The sequence below is a fragment of the Lagenorhynchus albirostris genome, chromosome 7, assembly GCF_949774975.1.
Source record: "Lagenorhynchus albirostris chromosome 7, mLagAlb1.1, whole genome shotgun sequence".
NCBI lineage: Eukaryota > Metazoa > Chordata > Mammalia > Artiodactyla > Delphinidae > Lagenorhynchus > Lagenorhynchus albirostris.
Genome location: NC_083101.1, coordinates 30677132 through 30704941, shown reverse-complemented (window position 1 = coordinate 30704941; position 27810 = coordinate 30677132). Strand labels below are relative to the sequence as shown.

The window sequence follows — 27810 nt, the reverse complement described above, 5'->3', positions numbered from 1 at the left end:
GCCGCCGGGTCCCCAAGCGTTGCTAAAGAGACGGCGCTTACTTCTGTGCCGGGGCGCCCTGGAAGTGCGTCACTTCCGCCCGGTTGGGTCTTGTGGTCCACTGCGCCAGGTTGAAGCGACTTCCTCTTTCCTTTCCCTTCTTCCTCTCCCTGGCCCCGCCTCCCGGGAGCCTCGCTTGGGCTTCGCTTGCGGGTAAGGGGTGAGAGGTGGGAGTGCTACGCGGACCTTGGTGAATAACTGCCCAGAGTTCTGCTCCCGGGCGGCGCAAGTTGGAAGAACTCAGGTTAGATCTCTGACAAGGGTGGGAGGGACTCTGCAGGCAACGGGATCTCCACCCTCTCCCGCTCCCAGGCCTCCCTCTCCGGGGCCTGCAGTTGGCCCATCCGGATGCTGGGGTCCTTGGCCCCTCTCGAGTAGGATTGAGGCCCTTGTCCTGCTCCTCTCTCTCCAGGCGAGGTCCCACTCAGGTTGCTGCCACCGATACCCTTCTCCTGGAGCTTGAATTGGAAGCAGAGTAGTGTGTAGTCTCGTTGATGGAAGTAGTAAAGTGTTTTAGCATCTATTCCGCCTCCTATGAGCTCTGAAACCTTGGGAGGCAGGTAGGGCAGACAGAATATCTGTTCTCTTGCATTGTGCATATAGAGAACTCACTCTTCCAAGGCAGCATGGCTCCCTAAAAGTTAGAACTGGGATTCACACCCAGGTCTAGCTTCCACAGGGTTGCACAAACTCGTGGGGAGAGCGTTTGGATATAGAGAAGAAACTGCAAATATATAAAGGAGAGCTAGCATTTCTGAGTGCATACTTCATGCTAGGCATTATGCAGAATTCTTTCTGTACTTACTTATTCCTTATAAGGAGCATAGGAAGCTTATATTGTTGTTATTTCTGGTTTAGGAACTTGAGGCTCAGAGATGATAAATGACTTGTCCAGTATTAATAATTTAGTAGACATCTCCCAGGTCTCTTTCAGCTCTCTGATTCTCCCAACACTATAGAATTAACTTCTTTTCTAATCAAACTGAACTTTTCAGATGTTGACATTTCAGGAAATGAGATTCCTGAAATTTTTCTTGGTCTCTTCACCCTTTGCCCATTGGCTTATTTCTTAGCAGCATCCTATTTAGAAATTTGTAGTTCCGTAAATTCAGCTGTGACTCTTACTCCACAATTTTTCTCTTTCCAAGAGAAACTTAAGGATCATGTTGCTGAGTGTGGAATTGATGGATCCAGGTTAAAGGACTGGCCAGAAAAACTGCTAGTTTTTACATCATAGGTGGACCCTCTTTAGTTCTCTTTGCAAAACTTACCTAAGTTTCTGTCTTTTTTTTCTCTCCAGGAAAACAGCTATCATCTTGTGCCAAGATGTCAGGAATTGGAAATAAAAGAGTAGCTGGAGAGCCTGGCACATCTGTGCCTCCGGAGAAGAAGACAGCTGTTGAAGACTCAGGGACCACGGTGGAAACAATTAAGCTCGGGAGTGTCTCTTCAACGGTATGTGGAAACAATGCTGTGAGAGTGTGTTTTTCTTCTGTCCGTGGCAACCTGAAAGTAATAATTTACGGAAGCCTTCTGGAGTAAGGGAAATTGATTTGAAAAGAAGAGGGAAATGAAACAGCCAGAAGTAGATGAAATGATGCATTGCTCATTTCTGAAGAAGAAATATATTGACATTTGATCTTTATTTTTAAAGGTATGTTTATATTCTCTGAAGATTCTGGTCCCTGATACAGCATTGAGGTATTTAGCATTATAGGTATTTAGTGAGGGAGCTATACACTGATTTTTCATTCATTGAAAACTTAGGTGCCAGGTACTAAGAAGCAATGTAGCAAAATCACCGAGAGAGTGTCTTCTTATTTCCTTGTCTATAAAATGTAATTATAGTACCTAACTCACTGGGTTTTTGAGAGGATGAAATGAAAGAGTTCCTGCTAAGGAATATTACCTTTAACATGGTAATGTACTATTAATAGTTTTTATTGGGCTAGACATTGTGGCTATAATGGTGAATAAAATAGATATTGTCCTTGCTGTTAGGAGTTGACAGTTTTATTAGACTGTTATACATCAACAGCTTATAGTAATGTTATATGTCCATTAGACATCAGAAGCTCACTATAATAGGTCAGGAGTCTGTATTTTGGAGCTCAGCCATGGTGATATGGTGTAAAAATGCTTCACATTTGTATAGCCTACTAAACCACATCTACTCTTTGAAATTGAGGATCAGAGAGAATAATAGGAACATTCAGAGTAAATTGTTGATAAGTATCATTTCTGAAGTTGTCTGGGGTTCATCAGCCTCCTGTTGCCAGGAGGTGATTTTTGTCTTGGCACTGTCTCACGTCATGCATCCCAAGGACATTTATTCATTCAATAATAAATATTTGTTGAGAATCTGTTATTTGCCAGACACTGTGCTTTACCCTTAGGACAGCCCCTGGACTTCAGCTTGTAGGTTGGCACTGAGCAGGGAACAGACTGTCATAATAGAGTGGGAAGCGTGCTCTTCACAGGGATAACCACATGTGCTAAGGGAAGCACCGAACACGCGTCCCATTTTGGACTTTATCCAGAAGGCTGTGAGGAGCTACTGGAAGGTTTTAAGCAGGGGAGTAACATGCTCTGACTTAGGTTTGGAGAATAGACTGTAGGGGAGCAAGGGTTGTAAGCAGGAGTTCAGTTAGCAAAATTGTTTCCTCATTCCTTCTCCCTCTCCTCCCTCCCACTCTCCCTCTCTAAGGGTGGGGAGCTGGTGCATGTATCCACTGATCCCTGCCCCAGTTGGTTGAAGGTTGCCCTTGAAGGCAGTAACTCCTCCTTTGCACTTTGAGGTTGCTGTAGTAAACAAACTGAGACTGTGGAGCAAAAAACTTTGAGACTGCAAGGTATGCTTGAAGTGGGACACTGGTAGGGTGACTGGAGCTGTTCTCCGGAGGTGTGCTGAAGTCTGGAAGGCTGACAGATCGTGGCATGGGGCGCAAAAGTGTCTGCTACATGTAGGAGCCTGTTGCCGTAATCTTGAGGGATCACGGTGGCTTGGGCCACTGTGGAGGTAGTGTCGACAAGATTTGCTTGTGGATTGGGTGAAGTATATGAGAGGAAGGAGGCACGATGACCCCAGGATTTTGGAAGTATGCAGTTTTCACTAACTGAGCTAGGGAAGGGTATGAGAGGAGCAGATTTCTGGGAGCTGTGGGGGATGAATCATGAGTTTGAAACTGGACATGTAAGTTTGAGGTATTTATTAGACCTGTGAGTGGATAGGTAGTTGGATGAGGTGATCTGCAGTCTGTGGAGAGATCTGGGCTAAAGCTGTACATTTGATAATCATTTTTTTAAATGGTATTTAAATCCATGAGACTATAGGCTCTCCCATAAGGAATGAGCATAGATAAAGAAGTCTGAGAACAGGGCCCTGGAGCACTGCAACCCTTCACGTCAAGGAGATGAGAAGAGACTAATTGAAGAGGGGCCATTGAAGTAGGAGGAGAATAAGAGAGAGTGGGGTCCCGGAAGTCAAAAGAAGAAAATGTTTCAGGAAGAGGTTGATCAGGTGCTCCTGATGGGTTGAGCAAGGGGAGGACTGAGACTTAGATTTAGCCTTAGAAATTTCACTGGAGACTTGACAAGAACTGTGTTGGTGGAGTGGCGGCAATGGCAGCCTGACTGCAGTGAACTTAAGAGAATATGAGAGGAGGGAAAAGAGGGCAGAGGTGTTGCTTTGGAGGAGTATTGATGTAAAGTAGAACCAAGAAAATGGGGCCTTAGCCAGAGGGAAATGTGGGGTTGAGGGAAGGTTTTCTTAATTTGTTTTTTAAAGTAGGAGATATTACAGCATTTTTATTTATTGATGAAATGATTTGCTAGAGAGGGTAAAGTTGATGATGTAGCAGAAAAAGAAGACAGTTACTGGTGTGATGTCCTTGAATAGAAGAAAGAATGTAATACGATGCACAAGTGGGAGAATGGGCCTTAACTAGGAGAGGGATGGTTTATCGACAAGAAGGAAGGCAAGGGATGTGGGTTCAGATGTAAGCAGGGCAGTAGTGAGGGTTGTGGGAGATGGAGGTGGACATGCTCTTCTGATTGCTTCTGTTTTTTTTTCAGTGAAATCAGAAGCAAGACTCATCTGAGAGTGAGGATGGGGGAGGAAGTTTTGGAGGTGCGAAGAGACAGGAGAAGGTAGGAAGTAGTCACCTTGAAGAGAGAACGGACTAGAGAGAGGGAGTAGGGCTGCTGGGCAGCACTGAGGACCTACCTGAGTCTGTGAGCATGAGTTTAAAGTGAGACCAGTCAGCATGGTGCTTTATTTTTTCTAGTCACATTTAGCTTCATGGATGTAGGTGGAGAGTTGGATGTTACCAGGATTGGGGTTTTCAGCAGGCAAATATGGAGCAAGGGAGGAGAAGGTTATAAAACAGTGTGACTGGTCGTGGAATTTATGTTTGATAAGGAAGTGAGGAAGTGAGAGGAGTGAAAGACATAGGTACAGGACGAAGGTATAGGACCAGTGGATTGTATAATAGATCCTGGAGGAGTTGAAGAATTGTTGGAGTTGATAAACTATAGAGAGTGAGCTGGAAAAACAGGTGGTAACTGTAGAGAATGGGTTGTTTGAAATTGAGTTTATAGAGAACATCCAGGTACAGCTAAGACCACGAATAGGAATAACTGGGAGTTTGGTGACTGAAGGAGGTAAAGGACAAGATCATTGGAGGAGAGGAGGTCAGGATACAGGATCTGAGATACAGGAACGATCATCTATATGGGAATTGAAATCAGTAAGAAGTACAACATGAGTAGTATTGGAGAGAGTGATGACAAGCCAGGTGCTAAATCTTCAGGAAATGTGGGGAAGTGACCTGGGCATTTATAGGTGAGTGCAGCAAGGCAGGGTGGCAGGTGGTCCAGACCAATGGCATGAGCTGCAAAGCTAGGAGGTTTTAGGGAGCAAAGTGGATAATGGCTTAGTGGCAGTGGAGAGCAAGGAGGACACCCACCTGCCTCCAGGCACAGGGCTTCAAAGCATGTGGGAGAGAAACAGCCATCACTGGAGAAGCCTGCAGGGAAACAGTGTTCTTATCCAGGTTTCAGGTGGAGCAAAGAAGGGGAAGGTGATGCTCAGAAAAGAGGTTAAAGATATAGTTTATTAATAGTATTCATAAACTGGTACAGTTGGGAAGCTGTTGACAGTTTTGGTGTATCGAGACTGTTTAACCAAATGGAAGAGAGGAAAGTAAAAGTGAAACGAGAAATTGGTGCTCTAATAAATGGTTCTTACTTTAAAATATTCATTAATTTCTCAGTAAAGTAAAAATGTAATCATTTCGACATGCTGTTTCTTTGTCTGAAGTTCTCCCTTCCCCCCATCCCCCCACCAGCTTTTCTTAGAGAGAGGTTAAAGATACTGAGAGGGGTACACAATTACTGATGGAGTGACATTTTTGCAGAAACAGAAGAGAATGGGATCCTCAGCACAAGTTGAGGTTTTAAGAATATGGGCATAAGTTGGTGAGTTGTGTGGATGGGTTTAGGAGATAGGAAATTGAAGAACTTTCCATCTGATGGTTTCTGTTTTCTCTTTAAAACAGAGGCCAAGTCACCTGCTTAGTGTGATGTGAGAGGAGACAGGGTTTGGTAGTTTGACGTTGCCTCAGTGTAGAATAGGAGCTAGATCACTTGATCCAGAAAGAAACATTTCCGGACAAATGATAAGATCTGCTCAGGTTAGAATTCATTTTATAAAGGCACCAGTCTCCCTGGTTTAATGACCTTATCTAGAAGTCTCAGCATACTGGGTATAGGAATGGAATAGTCTAATACGTGGATTAATTCAGATTGGGGTTTGTTCGCAGAGGTAGAATAAAAAGATTAAAGGCAGAGAACTTGAGGAGCCTGATAGGCAGGAGTTTGAAGGAATGTATTATAGGGTATAGTCAAGGTATGGAAGATAGTGGAGACAGAGGAGAAAGGAGAAAGTTCAAAATTTTGGAAATCCAGATGAAGACTGGTATATTGAGATAAGAGCATGAGCTATCTGGAAAGATGGTTTTATTCAGAGAATGGAAAGTTGGAATTTAAGATTTCAGATGTGACACAGTTCCAGATAATGACAAAAGTCTAGGATGTGGCTTTTGAAATGTCTGGCTGAAGCACAGTGAAGGAAGTAATCATTGGAGTTAAGGAATTCAAAATGCTGACAGTGTAGATGCTAGAGGATTGGATGGTTTGTCCACACAGGTACATGTCCACATGTATATTGAAGTCACCAGATGTGTTGACGGGGACTGGGATACAGAAGGACCTGGTTGTCAAAGTCTTGAATAAATGACGGGCAGTGGTTAGGAGATAGCTGATTGATTGGGGAAGAGGGTGATCTAGCTGGATGGTGGAGCCTCACAGTAGCAGTATTTTGTGGATGTACATGTGACTAGAACAGTGAGCTGGGTGAAGTCAAGGTTCTAGTGTATATGTGTGTGTCACTCTTTGCTCCCATCATCACAGACCTTTACCTTTATTTATTTCTTCTGCTTCTACTTCTTATCCCATTATTTGCTGTAAGATTTTGTTAATAAATATCTTTTTTCATAGGAACTAAGTAATGCACATATTAGCCCCTGTTGAGTTTAACCACTGATTTGTCTAATTTCTTTATGGAGATTAATAAGACTGGTTTCCTGGGGCAGGAGGAGTTAGACATTCGAACACTGCAAGCCAAAAATCGCAAACTGGCAGAAATGCTGGATCAACGGCAAGCCATTGAAGATGAACTCCGTGAGCACATTGAAAAACTGGAACGAAGACAGGCCACCGATGATGCCTCACTATTGATCGTCAACCGGTACTGGAGTCAGGTAGCTAGCTTGTTTTTATCTGAGCATTGTAGTTCTCCTTAGCAGACTCTTTATTTCCAAAGTTGTTTCCTTTTGTATTTTCGTAACTGTACCTTCCCTCCTCCAGTTTGATGAAAACATCCGTATCATCCTTAAACGTTATGATCTGGAGCAGGGTTTGGGAGACCTACTCACAGAAAGAAAAGCCCTTGTTGTGCCTGAGCCGGAACCAGACTCTGATAGCAATCAGGAACGGAAAGATGACCGAGAGAGAGGTGAGTGTTGGTGGCGGATTTGCCACTTCATGCTTTCTGGGTGTTTGAAGTAGAGTTTCGCTTTGAGGCTCTCCATTTGAGGGGAAAAAATAGATTTTGATATTTCCAGTTTTATAATATTAGGGGCTTCTTTTCTCCCCCTGTGTCCTCAGGGGAAGGGCAAGAGCCAGCTTTCTCTTTCCTTGCTACTTTGGCCAGCAGTTCCAGTGAAGAGATGGAATCTCAGCTGCAGGAGCGCGTGGAGTCCTCCCGCCGAGCTGTGTCGCAGATTGTGACCGTCTATGATAAACTGCAAGAAAAAGTGGAGCTCTTATCACGGAAGCTGAACAGTGGAGGTGAGGCAAAAACCAGGAGACTGGAAGCAGAGGGGGAGAAATAGGAACTCACCTTTGTATGCTAGTTTGTAGTTTTCAGACTTACATATTTATTTTTAATTAAATTTCTTGGAGTCAGTTTTAATATGTCCTTGTTTTTTGTTTTTCTGTTATCTCTAATATTTTCAAAAAAAGTTGACTCAGGCTTTAGAATTGTTAGATTTTAGTGTTTAAAAAGATAAAACAGGGCTTCCTTGGTGGCGCAGTGGTTGAGAGTCCGCCTGCCGATGCAGGGGACACGGGTTCGTGCCCCGGTCCGGGAGGATCCCACATGCCGCGGAGCGGCTGGGCCCGTGAGCCATGGCCGCTGAGCCTGCGCATCCGGAGCCTGTGCTCCGCAACGGGAGAGGCCACAGCAGTGAGAGGCCCGCATACCGCAAAAAAAAAAAAAAAAAAAACGATAAAATATTATAGGGATGGAAAAGTGTCTATTTGAAATAAAAGTATTATTTTATGTTAACTAATTAGATTTAATGCAAAAACTTATATTTGTTCAGTGTAGTTAAGTATTTGTGTAGTTAGGTTGCATCTTCTTTTTTGAATTTATTTATTTTTGGCTGTGTTGGGTCTTCGTTGCTGCGCGCGGGCTTTCTCTAGTTGCGGCGAGCAGGGGCTACTCTTCATTGCGGTACGCGGCCTTCTCATTGCGGTGGCTTCTCTTGTTGTGGAGCACAAGCTCTGGATGCACAGGCTTTAGTAGTTGTGGCACGCAGGCTCAGTAGTTGTGACGCATGGGCTCTAGAGTGCAGGCTCAGTTGTTGTGGTGCACGGGCTTAGTTACTCCTGGCACGTGGGATCTTCCCGGAACAGGGCTCGAACCCACGTCCCCTGCATTGGCAGGTGGATTCTTAACCACTGCACCACCAGGGAAGTCCAGGTTGCATCTTCTTGGTTTTTTTTTTTGTTTGTTTTTTGTTTTTTTTGAGGTACGCGGGCCTCTCACTGCTGTGGCCTCTCCCGTTGCGGAGCACAGGCTCCGGACGTGCAGGCTCAGCGGCCATGGCTAACGGGCCCAGCCGCTCCGTGGCATGTGGGATCCTCCCAGGCCGGGGCACGAACCCATGTCCCCTGCATCGGCAGGCAGACTCTCAACCATTACGCCACCAGGGAAGCCCCAGGTTGCATCTTCTTAAGTGCCCTGATTTCATGCTTTAAATAATAATCCTGGTCTAGTTGTAATATATTAATTTCTCTGATTGTCATTAAGATGTTTAACCTTTCATTTCTGAAAGAAATATGTCAAATGCAATGGAGGTTGAACCATTGGCTGGGAAAATAAGAATTTTCTTACTCTGTAGTTTTGTTTTTTAAGATACTTGGGCTAAATTATCAATAGAATTAAAAGAAGAGGCATATTAAAGACCTGTGAATATTTTGTGGGCAAAGGTTTCCTTTGCTTTTCCAATAGGGTGTGTATTTCGTATTTTATTATTTGGATAACAGATACTTGTTTTAAGATATACAAATCAGAAATCACATAAAGTACACTACACAAGTCCTTCCATCTTACTTTCCAAAGACAGCCATTGTAAACAATATTATTCGTGTCCTCCCAGGCTTTTGTGTTCATACATTGCATCTACTTGTGTGTTCCCAGCTCAGCTATGTCTCTTGGTGCAGTGCCTTGCCTCACTCTTCTTTGTTTCTCCATTTTCTAACACTGTTTCTGGTGTCTAGTGGGTGCTTACATAATGGTGAATGAATGGCTATAAATCTTCCCTGTCACCTAATGTAAACCGAGCTGTATGTTACTCCTTTCTCCCTTGGCTCCACTTGAATAGTTAGAAGGTATTATTAAACATTAGTAATATGCCACACGGGTATACCATATGCATTATGGTTTATACAGTATGCATGGTGTACCAGATAATATGCTATATGCAGAGGCTATGAAACTTGATTTTATAAATGAATATCAAGTAAAGGAATTGCTGTATTTAAAAAGGAACTAAAATGAGTAACACATTAAACAGTACTTTAAAATTATTCTTTTTTTTTTTTTTTTGTGGTACACGGGCCTCTCACTGTTGTGGCCTCTCCCGTTACGGAGCACAGGCTCCGGACGTGCAGGCTCAGCGGCCATGGCTCATGGGCCCAGCCGCTCCGCGGCATGTGGGATCCTCCTAGACCGGGGCACAAACCCGTGTCCCCTGCATCAGCAGGTGGACTCTCAACCACTGCACCACCGGGGAAGCCCTAAAATTATTCTTTTTGATGGCATGCATTTTAAGGTAGGATTTAAGTTAAAAAATAAAAACATTCATTACAAGTTACAAACTGCTAAGCTATTATTTATAACATAAAAGGCAATTGCCATTGATAAGCCGAACGTTCTAAGAGATAAAGGTGTATAAAGTATGAATTGTAGCATCAACTGTAACTTTTGGCGGTTCATTTTTTTCCTCATGTTTATTTGGTCCTTGATTCAAAAGAATTACATTTATCAGCTTGTTTATTAATTCACTAAATATTTATTGAGCTCTTATTGTATTCTGGGCCTTATTCTCAATATTTTAAGACATTAAGAGGACTAAAATTCAGCCCCTAGTTCTTAGCTTGGGTTATGAATCAGAATCATTTTGAGAGTTTTCGGAGCATACTCTTTTTTGGCCCTGCCCATGTTTATTCTTATTTAGTAGGTATAGGATGGGTCCTAGGTATCTAATTTTAGAGGTTCCACAAATGATTTTGATGGGTAATCTTGGTTGAAAACCATAAAAGCCACCGCATGACCAACCTGTATTATGTTTCTAAGAGTGGTGCCAATTTTACTTCCTGATAACTGTCTCTAGGGGTAGTATATAACCCGAGAGTATGTGGTTTCATTTACTAACATTTGGATTTCAGCTATAGTATCTGTGACTGATTTTAAACATACTAATTTGGTATGGTAAGTTCTGTAGATTTACTGCCTTCTTTGTAAATAATACTGCACACTTTGGTTTTTTTTGTTTGTTTGTTTTTTAACATCTTTATTGGAGTATAATTGCTTTACAATGGTGTGTTAGTTTCTGCCTTATAACAAAGTGAATCAGTTATACATATACATATGTCCCCATATCTCTTCCCTCTTGCGTCTCCCTCCCTCCCACCCTCCCTATCCCACCCCTCTAGGTGGTCACAAAGCACCAAGCTGATCTCCCTGTGCTATGCGGCTGCTTCCCATTAGCTAGCTGTTTTACATTTGGTAGTGTATATATGTCCATGCCACTCTCTCACTCTTTCCCAGCTTACCCTTCCCCCTCCCCATATCCTCAAGTCCATTCTCTAGTAGGTCTGTGTCTTTATTCCCGTCTTGCCCCTAGGTTCTTCATGACCATTTTTTTATTTTTCACACTTTGGTTTTTGAGCCTCAGGAGTGCCTCTGGCATAGTATACCAGAATATGATAAGTAATTCTATGCTCTTATCTTTATTCTTCATGATTTTATAGGTGCTCATTTGAACAAGGAAATTACTGCTCCCTGCCCTTCCCTTCCCTTCTTTCCCAACAGGGAGATGCTTCACGTTGGTGTTAGTGAATAATAGGAATTTGTGACAGCCTTAGAAAATAGAATTTTATTGCTATTAAGTCTGACATTGATTAGAGATACTTCTGTCTTGTCTACAATTCTAAAATGCAGGTTTTTTTGGTGATTGTGCCTTATCTGAATAAAGTTATAGGACCTCTCCTTTTCTTTTCTCAAGGCATTTTAATTTTATAGAAAGGGATGGGCGTTAGGTGACCTTGCCTCTGTGTCTACCTCTACAGAAGCACAAAGTTGACTAATTTCCTTAAGCAAGTGCTTTAATGAAGGACTAAGTCCTCTACGCAAGCCTGGGTTCTTAATATGTCATGTGAAGATAATAAAAACCAGCCTACTTCTTGAAATTTTCAGGAAAATAAAGTGAGATAGCATGTTAATGCTTTGGTGGGATACACAGTTGTAAAATCTGACACTATAGATGCTAACTAAACTAAAGTACAGTTCTTCTCCCTCAGATAATCTGATAGTGGAGGAAGCAGTGCAGGAGCTGAATTCCTTCCTTGCACAAGAGGACATGAGGCTACAAGAATTGACAGACCTCCTTCAGGAGAAGCATTGCACCATGTCTCAGGAGGTACTTGACCGGAAAGGAGATGGCAGTTTCCAGTGGCCTGTGGCAGACATTGACTCAGATACTAAGTGCTTCAAACATCATCTTACTCTAGAAAGCCTGTTTTTATACTGAAGAGCATGCAGGGCAGGTTAAAGCAACCAGCTCTGAGAAATCAAAATCCGAGTAAAGGTTAAGGGAAGGAAATAATTGAACGTTTCTCCTTGACTCTGCCTCTGTTTAAGTGGACATTTTGGGATCTTAGTTTTTAGGAAGAATTACCATCATGGAGATTTGCAAAACAACACACCAAACCCCCAAATATTAAATTACTCCAAATATAAAAGACCATGTACAGTGTTACTGAGGAATAGGTTGGTAGAAATTTATCTGAGAATGGAGCAGTAGGAAATACTGCATTTATGATGACCTATGACCTTGAGGATTGTGGGTTTTCAATCCAAACTTGGACACACATAGTGCCACGACCAAACTATGTCAAGATTTGGGTGTTTGTTTATTGTATAAAATGATTGAGACAATGTGGTGATAAGCCTTCTGCTGAAATTTGACCTACCTTAGCTTGGCCACCCAACTCTTATGCTTATTGGTAAGTTAATAGTTAACCGTTTACTTAGTGCCTAGCACTTAAGTACTTTACGAATATTATCTCTCATGGTCAAATAACTCTCATTTTACTGCTAAGGAAACAAATTCAAAGAAACTGATGACTGGTCTGAGGGCACGCAGCCAGAAAGTGATTGAACTGTGATTTGGATGTAGGTCTGTTCAACTTCAAAGCCTATGTTCTTCATTATGTCCTCTTTCCTAAACTCCAGTGCCAAGGTTCATGCTGGGCTGGTTGCCTGGGAATCATTTGGGAAGTTTATTAATACTTCTCATCAACCTTCAAAGGGGTTAGAGTATAGTGGTGCTTATGAAGAAATTGGAGTGTAGTAAAAAAATCAGTATAACTTTCTGTCATGTTTTAAGGCATAAGCTAGGTGCTACCAAGATGAAAAGGTCTTCCTTTACCAGCCCTTTCCCAAATCTCATTTAGCATTACTAAGTTGGAGAGACACATTGCTCTGCTCAGCTGAGCTGATATCCAAGATGGCTCTCATGGCTGGTTGTTTTTTTTGTTTTGTTTTCTCTTGTTTTTTGGGTTTTTTTTGGCCATGGCACGTGGCTTGTGGGATCTCAGTTCCTTGACCAGGGATTGAACCTGGGCCACGGCAGTGAAAGCACTGAATCCTAACCACTGGGCCACTAGGGAACTCCCGACTCATGGGTGGCTGTTGACGCTGCCTGTCAGCTAAGAGCTCATCTTAGTTGTCCACTGGAGTGTCGCCTCTCCAACATGGAGGTTTCAGGGTAGTTGGACTTCTTACATGGCAGCTGACTTCTTCCAGAGAATGAGTGTTTCAAGAATATCAGGCAGAACCTGCATGGCCTTTCAGACATAGCCTTGAAGTTATGTAACATCATTTCCACTGGGTCACCAAAGTTGACCCAGATTTAAGAGGAGGGGACAGTGACCTCACCTTTTGTTGGGAGGACTGTCAAAGAATTGGGGGGCCATATTTTAAAACCAACACAAAAGATATGTGTAGATTAATGTGGACATGTAACAGTTTTATAATTAAAGTATTATATAGCATTAGCTATGTACATCTCCTAAATAAGTAGAGAACAACATAGATTTTTGTATCTTTATAGCATCTGATTCTAGACTGCCCTGGGCTCAGCTTGAAAAAGAGAATGGAAGTTTTCCTTCCATTCTCTTTGGATTATCATTTGTTGGAATATGGGAAGGGAAAGTAGAGGGTAAAGATAGCTGTCTTTTCTAAATAAATATTTGAATTTTTATCTCCTAAAATATTTGTCTGGTAAAATCAAGGATGTTATCTTTTGTCTCTTAAAAAACATATTTTCTGATGGGTTTGTGGTCTATATAGGGAAATGGTGCTTCTCAGAGGCAGAAAAATTATTGAATCTTAAGTAGTCTTTTCTTTGTGAGAGTTCTTATAGACTTGTACAGTTTTCATGATTGTGACTTACCCAAACTGTTAAACCTGTGATTTCAGTTTTATACTCATGTGTTGGGAAGAGGGTGAAATAGCTTTTACTTAAACCTTTTCTTTAATGACACATAAGCATGGGTTAATTTTGTGGGATTTGGGATATAAGGCATTCCTTTTCTAACCTGGTCTTTTTTTTTGCTGTATTTTTCTGAACACCTGTGTTTGGGATGTAGTTCGCCAAGTTGCAGAGTAAAGTGGAGACAGCTGAGTCACGAGTATCTGTCCTGGAGTCCATGATTGATGACCTGCAGTGGGATATTGACAAAATTCGAAAGAGGGAACAGCGACTCAATCGACACTTAGTAGAAGTCCTAGAACGGGCAAGTGCTGTTTTATTCATAGTTTGAAGACTAGAATCATTTTAAGGAGTCTACTCAGAAAGGATGGACTTGGGTAGTAGTACTTGGAGAAAAAATGGACTTCTTTGAAAGTACTTTGGTTATCAGACTAAAATTTTAGGGCCTTTCACTAAAGAATCTTTGTCTTCTCCATAGGTGAATTCAAAAGGTTATAAAGTATACGGTGCAGGGAGCAGTCTCTATGGCGGCACAATCACTATCAATGCCCGGAAGGTAAAATCGCGACTCCCCGAGGGTTTGTTTTTTTGACCTGGTGTCAGGCATTGTGTTAGGTACTTAGGATTGTGTTCACAAGTTCACAAGTGACAACGTGGGGTTTTGCTAGAAGAGTGGATCAGTGGAGCTGGAAGCTTAGGAATGGGAATGATTTAGAAATTCCTTTTCTTTACTCTCATTTTGCTATTTCCTCCTTTTCTCCAGTTTGAGGAAATGAACGCAGAACTTGAGGAGAACAAAGAGTTGGCTCAGAACCGTCACTGTGAGCTGGAGAAACTTCGGCAAGACTTTGAGGAGGTCACTACGCAAAATGAAAAGCTGAAGGTAGGAGACACAACTCTGAGGGGCAGTAAAATGAAACTTTTTGCTGATAACTCACATATGTGTTGTGAACCGTCATAATTTATTACGGGAAAGAAAAATGTAAGTTTTGTTGCTATATCCATTTATTTAGTTATATATATACTTAATATTGGTACCCTGCCTTTTCTGAAAAGGATTTAAAGCAACCTACAAAAATACATTGGCTGAATCAAAGGCACTAACTTAAGAATTGTTGAGAAAAACTGAGGAGTAGGGTGAACTAGGGTGAGGATCCAAAGTGGGTTTCAAAAATGGGGCTTGTATACAAGACACATGCAAGAAGCATGTAGCTACAGTACGTAGGCCACTCCCATGTCAGTAACTGCCAAAGGCGGGCCACAGAATCTGCCTCTGCAGCTTCTAACTGCCAAAGCAGAGAAGGAAACATGGTCAGTGATCCTGTTGGTTTTCAAACCTGCCCATTAGAATTTTCTCTCCCTGGTTCTTGGGGGGAAGAAAGTAGATTCCGAAAGTCTTCCCACCCCTCTTTCAGTCACAACCACCTATCTTTTATAATTTTATTTGTTTCTAGGTAAATATATGAATAAAGATGTTTGAACTGAAAAAAAAAAAGAACAAAAACAACCTGAGTTGAATCAGTTGATGTGTTTGGGTAATTAAAGTAAACAGTTACTTAGGAGAAGCATAAGTTTTTTTTTTGTTTTTTTTTTTTTTTGCGGTACGCGGGCCTCTCACTGTTGTGGCCTCTCCCGTTGTGGAGCACAGGCTCCGGATGCGCAGGCTCAGAGGCCATGGCTCACGAGCCCAGCCGCTCCGCAGCATGTGGGATCTTCCCGGACCGGGGCACGAACCCGTGTCCCCTGCATCGGCAGGCAGACTCTCAACCACTGCACCACCAGGGAAGCCCCATAAGTATTTTTGATACAATAACAAAAATATTTTTCTCTGTGACTGTCAATAAAGAGAACAAGTTAGTGGCTAGGGTCCTCAACTATGTTCTTAAAATAAGTATCCTGACAAATTTCATAGTGCTCTTCTCTGTCCCTAGATCTGACAGATTTCATAGGGCTTTTCTAGTGTCCTTGGATCTCGGTTGACACATAATGTAAAACATGTATCAATTAAAACAATCCTTGGGTGGAAGAATACAGGTACCAGGTACCACCTCTTGGAGGGTCTAATTTAAGTTAGGATAGATTTTATGTAACTAGAGGAATAGGTAGATAGATTTCATAAAGTTTGTCTCAGTTGCACAAGACGTCAGAGAGTTTAAGATTTTATTTCCAGGCTAGCATCCTAGGTTCTGCTTCTGACTTTTCTTTTCTTTGGGCCCTCCTAAGGTGGAATTGCGGAGTGCTGTGGAGGAAGTGGTCAAGGAGACTCCAGAATATCGCTGCATGCAGTCACAGTTCTCTGTCCTGTACAACGAGAGCCTGCAGTTGAAAGCCCACTTGGATGAGGCTCGGACCCTACTTCATGGCACCAGGGGTACCCACCAACGCCAAGTTGAGCTCATTGAGGTAACAGCCTAGCTTTGTCTTCTGTATATAAGCTTCCTCCCTCATAAATTTTATAATTTTACTCTCTTATGCTCAATCTTTTATTCATTCGGAAAACATTTATGGAGTGGCTGTAGGTCTTTACTCTGCTAGATGGTGGGCATCCTGCCATGAGAGATCTTAGAGTCTAGTGGGGAGAACAGTATCCAGTAGAATGCAGTGTGTTGCAATAGAGTATATCTAAAAGGTGCAGTGATAAAGGAGACAGAACATCTGATTTGACTGTGGAGCCGTCCTGATTCCACTTGCCAAAGTGCAGTATGACTCTTAAGGATAAATACAAGTTTACTGGTAGATAAAAATAGGAGAAGGGCATTCCCAGCAGTGAGAACAGCAGATGTAAAAAAAATAGTTTAGTATGGCTGGAGTCTTATGTGCATTGGGGAGAATAGTGTATAGAAGCTGTATCACTGCTTACAAGCCATTATATCATATAATGGCATATGTAAATAATTTTTTTAAGGCAGAAACTTTCATTCATGTGTTCACTTCTGTATTTTCCATTGCCTTTAAGGTTATGTTTATAGTAGTTTGTCTTTTACTGTGTGTCTGCCAAAGAGTTGAGTATATCTTACTTTACTGTTTATATACTGTTTTCTTCTTTAGTTCTCCAACCAGATTGTAATATTCTCAGTTAGGAGCCATTTCCTATATTTCTTGAGTCTCCTGCTAGTTCTCAGATGAGTGTTTTGTAGCTGTCTGGTGCTCATTAAGTATTGATTGAATTGGAACTTTTCAGAGTAATCCCTCTTTTCTTGATGTTTTCTCTTTTTCTTCTTAGATCCTTATAGATCAAAGATCTATATACGTAGATAAGGATCTTGATCCTTATAGATCAAATTTAGGAAACAGTAATAGAATATGATGACATGTCCACATTTTGATAAGAATTTTTGATTGGTTCCTTTTTCTGTGTGTAGCGAGATGAGGTTAGTCTTCATAAGAAGCTGAGGACCGAAGTGATCCAGCTAGAAGATACACTGGCCCAGGTCCGCAAGGAGTATGAAATGCTGAGGATAGAATTTGAGCAGACCCTTGCTGCCAATGAACAAGCAGGTACAGTTACTCTGGCTCCACCCTGTAGTTCGTCTGCTGCACATGCATTCCTTGAAAGACACAGCGTGGTCACCAGGGTTTGTTACGGAGCTCAGAAGTCCTAACGAACCTTAATTCAAATCCTGTCATTCATTTTGGTTTACAGCCTGGGTGCTTGTTTTTTAACTCAGATTGGCCAGTTTTGTTTTCATCTTCTGAGAAGGAATCTTCCTTTTGTCAATTCTCCCTGTTTCTCAGAGTTCCCTCATGTGTTCTACACTTTCTCTCCTTGTCACCCTTCTTCCTGACATTGCTATTGCTGTATTTAAGGCCCCATAAACCGGGAGATGCGCCACCTCATCAGTAGCCTCCAGAATCACAACCACCAGCTGAAGGGGGAGGTCCTGAGGTATAAGCGGAAACTGAGAGAAGCCCAGTCTGACCTGAACAAGGTAACCAGGAGCAGGAGAATAAGTATTATTTTCTGTTAAGTTTGCAAAGCTGTCTTGGGGTGACGAGAGTGGTGTGGTCACCGTAAGTGTGGGTGCTGCTTTCCTTTCTCTGCCCTCCCAGACACGGCTGCGCAGTGGGAGTGCCCTCCTGCAGTCTCAGTCCAGTACTGAGGACCCTAAGGACGAGCCTGCAGAGCTAAAACAAGATCCTGAGGACTTGTCTGCCCAGTCCACCGCATCGAAGGCATCTCAGGAAGAAGTCAACGAAATTAAGTCCAAACGCGATGAGGAAGAGCGAGAACGAGAAAGGAGGGAAAAAGAGAGGGAGCGAGAAAGAGAGCGGGAGAAAGAAAAGGAGAGAGAACGAGAGAAACAGAAACTGAAAGAGTCAGAAAAAGAGAGAGATTCTGCTAAGGATAAAGAGAAAGGGAAACATGATGATGGAAGGAAGAAGGAAGCAGAAATTATCAAACAATTGAAGATTGAACTCAAGTAAGAGCAATGTTTAGAGTAACTGTTTCTGACTCAAAAGCTAAGGTTAGGACATCGTGCATGAAATGTTTGAATGATGGCATCGCTTATTCAATAATTGTAATGTATCAGGTGTAACTAAATGTACAATTAACGTGGTCTCAATTCTTGATCAAGTGTACGACTTCAGTGGCCTGTGTGGCTATTGTATACTCTGGTTCAGTGATCAGGTCTCAGTAAACCCCATTGTTGTAGCCTTATTCTTCATGAATCCAAATTAAGGAAAAGGATGTCATGATTGAGGTAACAGTCATGAGAATTATTGGAAGTAAATACTGCTGTTTACTAGATTTGGGCAAATTGTTGGCATTAATTATAATTTAAATTATAGTAGGTAGAATATGTATTGCTATAACTTGAACAGTATTGATCTCTTTGCCTGACAGTTAAGTAGTCTGTGTGTATATCAGATCGTTTTCAGAGATTTCTAGGAGGTTTACTCCTACAGGCATTGAAACGGTAAGACAGACCTTTAAGTCAAGAAACACTGCCGTAATCTCACATATCGCTGCTTCTCATCCTGCTCAGCCATACCTTTTCTGATAGAACCGGTTCCTTCTTGCTCCCCGTTTGTCATGGTTGAGCCTTTATTGGTGTTTGGATTTAAGGGACTACTGAGCTCAAAACATTTGAACTTCTTTGGTATATAAAAGGATAATTAAGAGGTTTGAAAATTTAGTAAGATAAGATTTTAGCCTTTAGCCGATGGTTAATCACTCAATTGTCAAATCTAGGAATAGCAGTATATTTTAAACTTTGAATTTTCTCCCTTTTTTTCTCTCTTCCTCTTGCTCTCTTTAAGGCAATTTTTTTTTCCTCCAAGTGCGGTATCAGAATTATTTGGGTGACTTGCTTAAAGCACATTCCTGGACTCCATCCCAGACCTACAGAGTCTCAGTTTCTACGAGTGGTGCCCCAGAACTTTGCCTATTTAACAAGTGCCATAAGTGTTTATTTTATAACTATGTTGGAGAACTTGGTCTGACGGGAGAAATGAGTCTTTTTTGCAAACTTACTTTTCTATATTTTCTGAGTGTATCCAGAAATCTCTTGATAGTCTGTGCAAAAGTTTTGTCTTTTAGATGTGTTATATAAAGTGTAAAATAGAACTGTTGTAAAATATTTTGCATAATTCAAAATTCCCTTGCTCTGATGCCCTTTGTTTTCTCATTACACCATTCCCCTCTACCACCCTCATCATAGGAAGGCACAGGAGAGCCAAAAGGAGATGAAACTATTGCTAGATATGTACCGCTCTGCCCCAAAGGAACAGAGAGACAAGGTTCAGCTAATGGCAGCTGAAAAGAAGTCTAAGGGAGAGGTAATCTAATCTGCCATTACCTGTCATTCTGGTCAAAATCTTCCATTTGTGGGATTCTCCTTCACACTTCTGAAGGCTGTAGTTTCTTTTAAAGTTAGATTTAAGACTTAGCAACATTTTCTTCCCTTTCAAAGACCATCTAATATAGAGACTTCCAGATTTTCCACTAGGTGGTAAGGTATCTCAGAATTACGGGGAATAGGAGTAACCTTTTCAAACTTTTTGTTCCCCTTTGTGCCATATAAATCATTGTCATACTGATTTGCTTTTTCTGGTTACTTTTGGGAAGAATGCCTTATTCTTTTAAAATTGGGAGCCTAGGAAAAAAAAGAGTGAGAACTATTCTAAAGAAAAGTACATTTGCACTCCTCAAAAATGCCACTTGCAGGGCTTCCTGGTGGCGCAGTGGTTGAGAGTCTGCCTGCCGATGCAGGGGACACGGGTTCGTGCCCCGGTCCAGGAAGATCCCACGTGCCGTAGAGCGGCTGGGCCCATGAGCCATGGCCACTGAGCCTGCGCGTCCGGAGCCTGTGCTCCGCAAAGGGAGAGGTCACAGCAGTGAGAGGCCCGCGTTCCGCAAAAAAAGCCACTTGCAGAAGCGTGTGATGTTGGAATGGAGTGATGTTAAAGCAGGGTTGTGATGTGGTGCACTAGTGTATCATTTGTCTCCTTCCATAATCCTATAAAGGTTCTTTTGGTGTTATGGGCCCTCCATCTGTGCACAGTATTAATTGATTTTTGAAATTGTATTATATCTTTTTTGTTTTTCTTTTTGTGTGATTTCTTTCCTCCTATAGTTGGAAGATTTAAGGCAAAGACTCAAAGATCTGGAGGATAAGGAGAAAAAAGAGAACAAGAAAATGGCTGATGAAGATGCCCTGAGGAAGATCCGGGCAGTAGAGGAGCAGATAGAATACCTGCAGAAGAAGCTGGCCATGGCCAAGCAGGTGGGCATACTTTCTTTATTTAATGAGCTTTTTAAGTAAATTTTACTTGATAAGTAAGTTATTGACAGTGAAATTTACCCTGTCATTCCAGTCTTTTTTTTTGGTTAATATTTTTTTCTCCTGTATGTTTGTTTTTACATTGAAATCTCTCAGCCTTCAGTTACTGTTTTGTGTATTTGTGAGGAAGGAAACTTACTTCTATTTTCAAATGGATAGCCAGTTATTCAAAAACTGTTTCTTGGGGGATGTATCGTTTCTCTGCTGATCTGCAATCAGGGGATGTAATGAATATAAAATTTTATAAAAAGATATAAAATTTTATACACATTATGATTATAAATACGTGAAACCAAGAAAAACATGTTCCCCAAATAGGTTACAAATAAATAACCAATATGTCAACTGTAGTGGTTTCTGGATCATAGAACTATAGAGACTTGTCCCCTTCTCATAAGGAACATATATTTCTTTATTTTTAAGTCCCAATGGATTTTATTAACTTTCGATAATAAAGATACCAAAAATGGTTGGAAAAACCATATAGGTACATAAATAAACCAAAGTACACATGGGTATTTAATATGTGCAAAAGATATAGTTTTAAATCAGCAAGAAAAAGGAAGACGATTAAATGTGGTGGGCAAAAACAAAATAATTTTGGAAAAAAGTTGGAGATATATTTGAACACTCTACACTAAGATAGTTTCCAAATGGAACATATATATAATGTTAAAGAAATCCATAAAAGAACCAGAAGAAAACAGATAAATTTCTTTTTAAATTTGAAGTGGAGAAGACCTTTCTAACTATTAGTAAAAGTCTAAAAAATATGAAAGATAAGATTGATAATTGATAATTTTGACTTATACAAAAGACCACACAAAACTTCTTCTACATGGCAGCAAAGCCAAAGGGTAAATGAGAAACCTGGAAAAAATATTTCTAACTCTTATCATGAAAGGGCTTATCTTTCTAATATATATTAAAAAATCCCCAAAAAATGATAGGGAAGAAAACTCAAAAGCCCAATAGAAGAACAGACGAAAGATATTAATAATTCATAGAAAAACAAATGGCTGTTAAACGTATGAAAAGATGCTCTGTAATTTAGAATAAGACAAATGTAAATTAAAACTATTTTTACGTTCAGTTTTTCACCTATCAGATTGTTATGAAACAGATGTTTTCAGAGTTGAAAAGTCTGTAGATTCAAGTCAGTATTATAATTGTGGAAAGGTATGAGAAAATGTGAGGTTTTATGATAGAAATTTTCTTAACCAACTCCTACTTGATCAGTTTGCTAGATTATGGTGTGTATAATTTTAGTCTGCTTCAGCTGACCTCAAATACGGACCAATTAATGAGCATCAGACCAACAATCAATGCCAATGGCTTCAGATTCCTAGGGCTAACCTAGTGACAAAACTAAGCTTCTTAAAACTGTCTTCTCTGTCACTAGGTTATTTCCATAACAACAGTAGGAAAGTTTAGTTTCCTGTGTGCATTTCTTTGGAGTTAGAAGATTCCATTAAAATGAAGGTTCTTCTTTCTTATTTTAGGAGGAAGAAGCTCTCCTCTCTGAGATGGACGTCACAGGCCAGGCCTTTGAAGACATGCAGGAGCAAAATATCCGTTTGATGCAGCAGTTGAGGGAGAAGGATGATGCAAATTTCAAGCTCATGTCAGAACGTATCAAGTCCAATCAGATCCATAAGCTGCTGAAAGAAGAGAAGGAGGAGCTGGCAGACCAGGTTTTGACTCTGAAGACTCAGGTAACTAGAATGAAAAAAGCTTTCCAGAATCCTGTTGAAATAGGGTGCTTTCTACACGAAGATACAAGTAAAAAAAATGATTATTGTGGCATTTTTTGTAATAGGAAAAACTCCCCAAAACTGATGTACACGATTTGGGTACTGGTAAATAAATTATACATCCCTACAGAGGAGTACAGTGCAGCTGTTTAAACAAAAGTGGATCTGCTAATAAGGAAAAATGTTTAAATATATCATTAAGGGATTCATCTATTTATCCCTTTTGTGTTAAAAATGTGTATGTCTTTGTGTGCACGTGCTGTGTATCTTAAAAATTTCTGTAAGGCTGCATGAGAAGCTGTAAGAGTGGTTACCTGATTACATCTGAACGTTGGGATGAGAGAATTACCATAGTCTTGCATGTAATTTGAAAAGTTCATGGATAAAATCAGTAATAGTTCGAGTTTTCTAACAGATTCTCTTTTGTGGGCCTGTGGATTAACAGAGCCTAGTCAATTTTTTGTGTTTTTCCTTCCTGTTTGTGTTAAAATGTGATTTTCTTTTTCTAAGGTTGATGCCCAGTTACAGGTAGTGAGGAAACTGGAAGAGAAGGAGCATCTGTTACAAAGCAACATTGGCACAGGGGAGAAGGAGCTGGGTCTTAGGACCCAAGCCTTAGAGATGAATAAACGTAAGGTATGATCGATTACTCGGTGGTCTAAAGTGACGGTTAGTCTTCAGAGGAACAGATAAGTTTAACACTGATAAAATTACAGGTTCACTTTATTCCTTGGGCTTGGTAACATTTTGTCTCACTGGAAATAAGTGGTGATAAGTTAATGTTCATACATCCCTCATAGGCAATGGAGGCAGCCCAGCTTGCAGATGACCTCAAAGCACAGTTGGAGTTGGCTCAGAAGAAGCTACATGATTTTCAGGATGAGATTGTGGAGAACAGTGTCACCAAAGAAAAAGATATGTTCAATTTCAAACGGGCCCAGGTCAGTTGTTTTTTCTTCACTTTTTGCCTTTTAGGTATTTTCTGAGCTCTAAGATGACCTATGTTACAAAAGAGTCATTGGTCTATCGTATCAATATGTCATTTCCTATTTAACTGTAAGTTCCTTGAGTGAAGAGATGGAGTCTGTTTTCTTCACTGAAAGCTATCCCCAAAGCCTATCATGGTGCCTGCCACCTAATGGGCATGAAATAAATACTTATTTATTTAAATGAATGAGTTAGTGAAATCGTAAAGAAGTAGCAGCAAAAAAAAACACTAGAGAATTTTAAAGTTCTTCTTTAAATTCTTCTACAATTTTTTCTATTTTTTGCATGCCAGCTGTTTCTCATGCTGCCTTTCTATAGTTATCTATAAGTCTGTAAATTTTGATCCAATCTATCTTCAGCCTAAAAACTAATTGCCTTAAAATAAGGTGGCCTATCAAGTTTTCATCTTTTTTTCTTTTTTTAAAATTTAATCCCTCTAAACTTAGACTGGAGTTTCGCAGAACTGAACTGACAGTAGTTAGATGCAACTGAAGTTTGGTGATATGATTGTGGTTGCCTGTTCCGAAAATAAAGAAAATAGCTTGTCATTTGCAATTCTCTACATTCCTAAAATATAGTTAGGCATGAAAGGACAGAAAGTCCTTTCTTTCTGCAGTAGAAAGTTCAGGTTGGAGCAATTAATTTTTCTCAAAAATGACAGATCTGGGGGAGTGTGTAATGGGTATGCTATCCCACCACAGGAGGACATCTCTAGACTTCGAAGGAAGCTGGAGACCACAAAGAAACCAGACAATGTACCCAAATGTGATGAGATTCTGATGGAGGAGATTAAGGATTACAAGGTTAGAAAAACTGCCTCAGTGATTTGTGTGTGTTTTTTTGTTTTGGCCTACAGTGGCCTACTAACAGATTAGGATAATAAATACTGAACTTCTTTACTTGAAGGGAACAGAGAATGCTTCCTCATGTGTGTGTGGTGGGGGCGTGCGGTGCTATTACTGTCTTAGTGCTTAGTGGATTTTTTGCTTATATATAAGAGCCATTTGGGTCCTAAACCTTTATGGTTGCTCTGACTCTGATTTCTTTTTTTTTCTAGGCACGCCTGACCTGTCCGTGTTGCAACATGCGTAAAAAGGATGCTGTACTTACCAAGTGTTTTCATGTTTTCTGCTTTGAGTGTGTGAAGACCCGCTATGACACCCGCCAGCGCAAATGTCCCAAGTGTAATGCTGCTTTTGGTGCCAATGATTTCCATCGCATCTACATTGGTTGATCCAAGCCAAGAGAAGAAGAGGGGCAGGCTGGACGGGCACTTAGTCATCAACCACCAAACCTCTACCTCTTCTCTCCTTGACTGTCACCCACAGGGCAGTTTGTCCGTCAACTCCCTTTCCTTCACAGACTTTACGTCCGGGTTCTCCTCACTAATACCTAGGTGACTTCGGGAGGAAAGGACTGGTAATGCAAGTCTTGGGTTTTAGAATGAATTAGAAACAACTTTTATTTGTCTTCCCTACCAGCTTTGTGTATTTCCTGCCTTTAGACTTTTCAACATCTTCAGGCTTTTACTGTATAATCTTGGATTGTCCATTCCTCCTGAAGAAGTCAAATTGGTATTTTTGACACAGAGAAAGAAACAAGAGTAGAGACACATGGCTACTTGCAGTGGGCGGTGATCTTTTAGAAATAAGCTGTCTGCAGGCATAAACAGTACTTGATTTGGGCAGTAAACTTTTTGTAAACTTGGATTATAAAATGGTATCATCATGCTACTTATTCCTGGATAGTTTGAAGCCTTAATGAAATTTATGTCCAGGATGATTCAATCCATTTCCTGTTCACTAGCCAAGTAATTTGTTAAGGTCAGCTGGCCTCCTTGTCACAGTTACTTAAGTTTTGAATGTTCTACTCATTGATGCCTTTAAATTTCTCGAGGCCAGAATAATTTCAAATACTATAGCCCCTTTTATCTTATAATGAAATCAAGATTGGAGAGGATGGGGCACAGGGCTGCGATGGTGAAGAGATCTTCTGGGTACCCTGGGGTCTTGATACAGGGAGGCCTTGGTGAACTGTGAATTACTCTCATATGCCTCTCCACAGGGGTTGTCGTAACTCCTGTTTTCCAGAAGATTCTCTGTAATGTTTCTGTAGGACTTTATACTCCACAAGCTTCAATTAAAGCAGGATTCAGTTTGCTTTTGTGTTCATGTTTTCCTTTGAAATTTTTCTATTTGTCAGTATTAGTTGATTTTATACCTGCTGTTTTAGAATTGAATTCTCTTGAACAGAAATAATCAACTTAGATTAAGGGGCTAGCTCTGTTTAAAGTATTTATTTCTCTGATTAATTGAAGCACTTTTCTCCCAGTTGTTTTATTGAATCTGTTCTGCGGAGTGATTATGCCTAAAATATAATGGTTTATTTGACTATTTATTTCTCTCTCATAGTTCGCTATGGGGGTAAGAGATTGTGATTTGTTTTCCAGAGGGTATCAGACTGCCTGGCACTTTAGTTTTAGAGTTCTTGAGGTATAAGATTTATAGTAACCAGAAAACCAGAGGTTTTCTATATCTCTGGTAAGGGGTTGTGTAAAATGGATCCCTTCTTGATCACTACCTGTCCTAGAAGAATGGGTAAGGACAAATTGCGTGTCCTTTTGTGGTCACTACCTGTGATTAGAAGGACTTGCGATGGGTTCTACAGAGTCATGTGGAATGGGTTAATAAATGAGTCTAACTGAGAAACCTTACAGTGTCATCAAAGAGGTCACGGGCCTCTCGATCCCCCCACCCCCCTACCCAACACACACACACAGCCATAAGGGGGTCTGGCCCTGCTTCAGGGTACACGGTGCCTTTGCATTCATTAATAGGGCACTTTCCCCTTACTGTTCTCGTCTTATAAGGAAACTTGTGAGGGCAAACAGACTATTTGGGCAGCTAGTGGTTTGGGTTTGGATATTAATTGTTTATGACACTTGGCTAGGAAAGCCAGCTGCCCAGCATCAGGGGACCCTGGAGCCTGTGGAATGTTGTGGAAGGAACCAGGAGTCCAATGGGAAGCTGGATTTAGGGGAAGTTCCTCTAGCTGGAGAGAGCAGGGAGCCCCTAGTCCCAACTAGCTTCAGGTCCAGGCAATACAGGAGGAGCTCTTAAAGTCATTTTTAGATAACGACCAAAAACGGTGGTGACTTGGTGCACTCCGGCTTCTCATTAGAGAAGAGGTCAATGAATGGGCTTCAGGAATACCCACAAATGGTATATGAAATTTTGTTTGTGTGTACATTAGTCATAGCTTTTTTCAGATCCTTAAAGAATCAAAATTTCTTAAAGGAATTTTGAAACTTAACAAATACCAAAAAAGTTAAGAATCACTGCCCTAGATCCATAAGAGATTTTTTTGAGGATTTCTTTAAAGTAATGCCTATAAATGCCAGTTTCAAAGATTATTGTAGAAGTACTAGAGTCTCTCTCTCTCTTTTTTTTTTTTTTTAACATTTCAGGTCTTGTAGAGATGGTCTCTTATTCTTTTTTCTTTAGTTGTTACCTTGGAAATTATCTTGGCCATTTGGACCACAATCAGGGTTGATGTGCTCTAAGGCATATATCTTAACTGCATGGCTCGGCTCTTACCTTCTTACCTACTCTAGGGATATTTTTCAAAGGTCTTTGGCTGTTTCTGCTAGCGATTGCATTCTCATATGAATTTACAGTGGGATTTCTTGGTTTGTTCTTTTTTTAAAAAAAAAATTATTTATTTATTTATTTGGCTGTGTCGGGTCTTAGTTGTGGCATGAGGGTTCTTGGTTGCGGCATACATGTGGGATCTAGTTCCCTGACCAGGAATCAAACCCGGGTCCCCTGCATTGGGAGCATGGAGTCTTATCCACTGCACCACCAGGGAAGTCCCTAGGACTACGTTTTATTCCCTTGTTTAATGAGAGTTCCCATAGCGTTTTGTTCTAGCGTAGAATTGAACCAAAAGGATCTTAGATTTCTCCTTGCTCACCCAACCCGTTTATGCATTTGTGGAGTGCTTATTGTGATTCCAGGCACTATGCTAAACCTATTTCTCATGAAGTCAGACTTGGGTGAGTATGGCCCAGCTGCTTAGCAAGTTACTTCAGCTCTCTCTGTTTCAGATTCTTCATCTATAAAATAATAAATACTTTGTAGGATTGTTTTGAGGATGAATTGAGACAATATAAACAAAACATTTAGCCCAGTGCTTACACCTAGTAAATGCTCAAGACAGCATTTTGCAAATAAAGAAATTGAGAAGTCAATTTTTCTTTCTTCTACATTTTCTTTCTAGGAAAAACAAGACTGACATTTTCTTTGGAATCTAGGCCATGTGTGTTTATCTGTGTCTGTCTGTCTCTAAGTCCACCTGTCCCTGTTAAATGATGCCACGGCCAAGTCATTCCAGAACATCAAAAGGTTAACTTCATTTGCTCACTGCCCTACAAACAAATGCATGTGAATGACAGCCAGGTCCACCTAGTGGTGAGGATCCCGATCTTTTCACAAATCCATTTTCAGCTTAAAATCCTTGAATGGTTCCTGTAGTCTTTGGGATACAAATCCAATTTAGCACAGTGATCTTGTCTCTGCTTTTCTCTTTCCAGGCCTGATAGCTTGCTACCCACCTTGTGCT

General features: G+C 40.9%; 1 protein-coding gene across 4 annotated transcripts; it reads left to right on the top strand.

The window, feature by feature from the left end:
- Positions 1-156: 156 nt before the first annotated feature.
- Positions 157-26918, top strand: RNF20 (ring finger protein 20). Of its 4 annotated transcripts, none has more exons than XM_060154713.1 (20): positions 157-283; positions 1340-1494; positions 6693-6860; positions 6967-7114; positions 7267-7449; positions 11470-11588; positions 13822-13968; positions 14143-14220; positions 14428-14547; positions 15888-16067; positions 17027-17162; positions 17472-17593; positions 17715-18085; positions 19328-19445; positions 20243-20392; positions 21952-22164; positions 22714-22839; positions 23004-23144; positions 23892-23993; positions 24248-26918. In XM_060154713.1, exons 2-20 carry the CDS (start codon positions 1366-1368, stop codon positions 24422-24424), a joined length of 2928 nt encoding a protein of 975 aa, XP_060010696.1. In that variant the 5' UTR covers positions 157-283; positions 1340-1365; the 3' UTR covers positions 24425-26918. The 4 variants fall into 4 exon arrangements, with proteins under 4 accessions (XP_060010696.1, XP_060010694.1, XP_060010695.1 ...); XM_060154711.1 differs by having other exon boundaries at positions 6666-6860; XM_060154712.1 differs by having other exon boundaries at positions 175-192; positions 6666-6860.
- Positions 26919-27810: the final 892 nt, after the last annotated feature.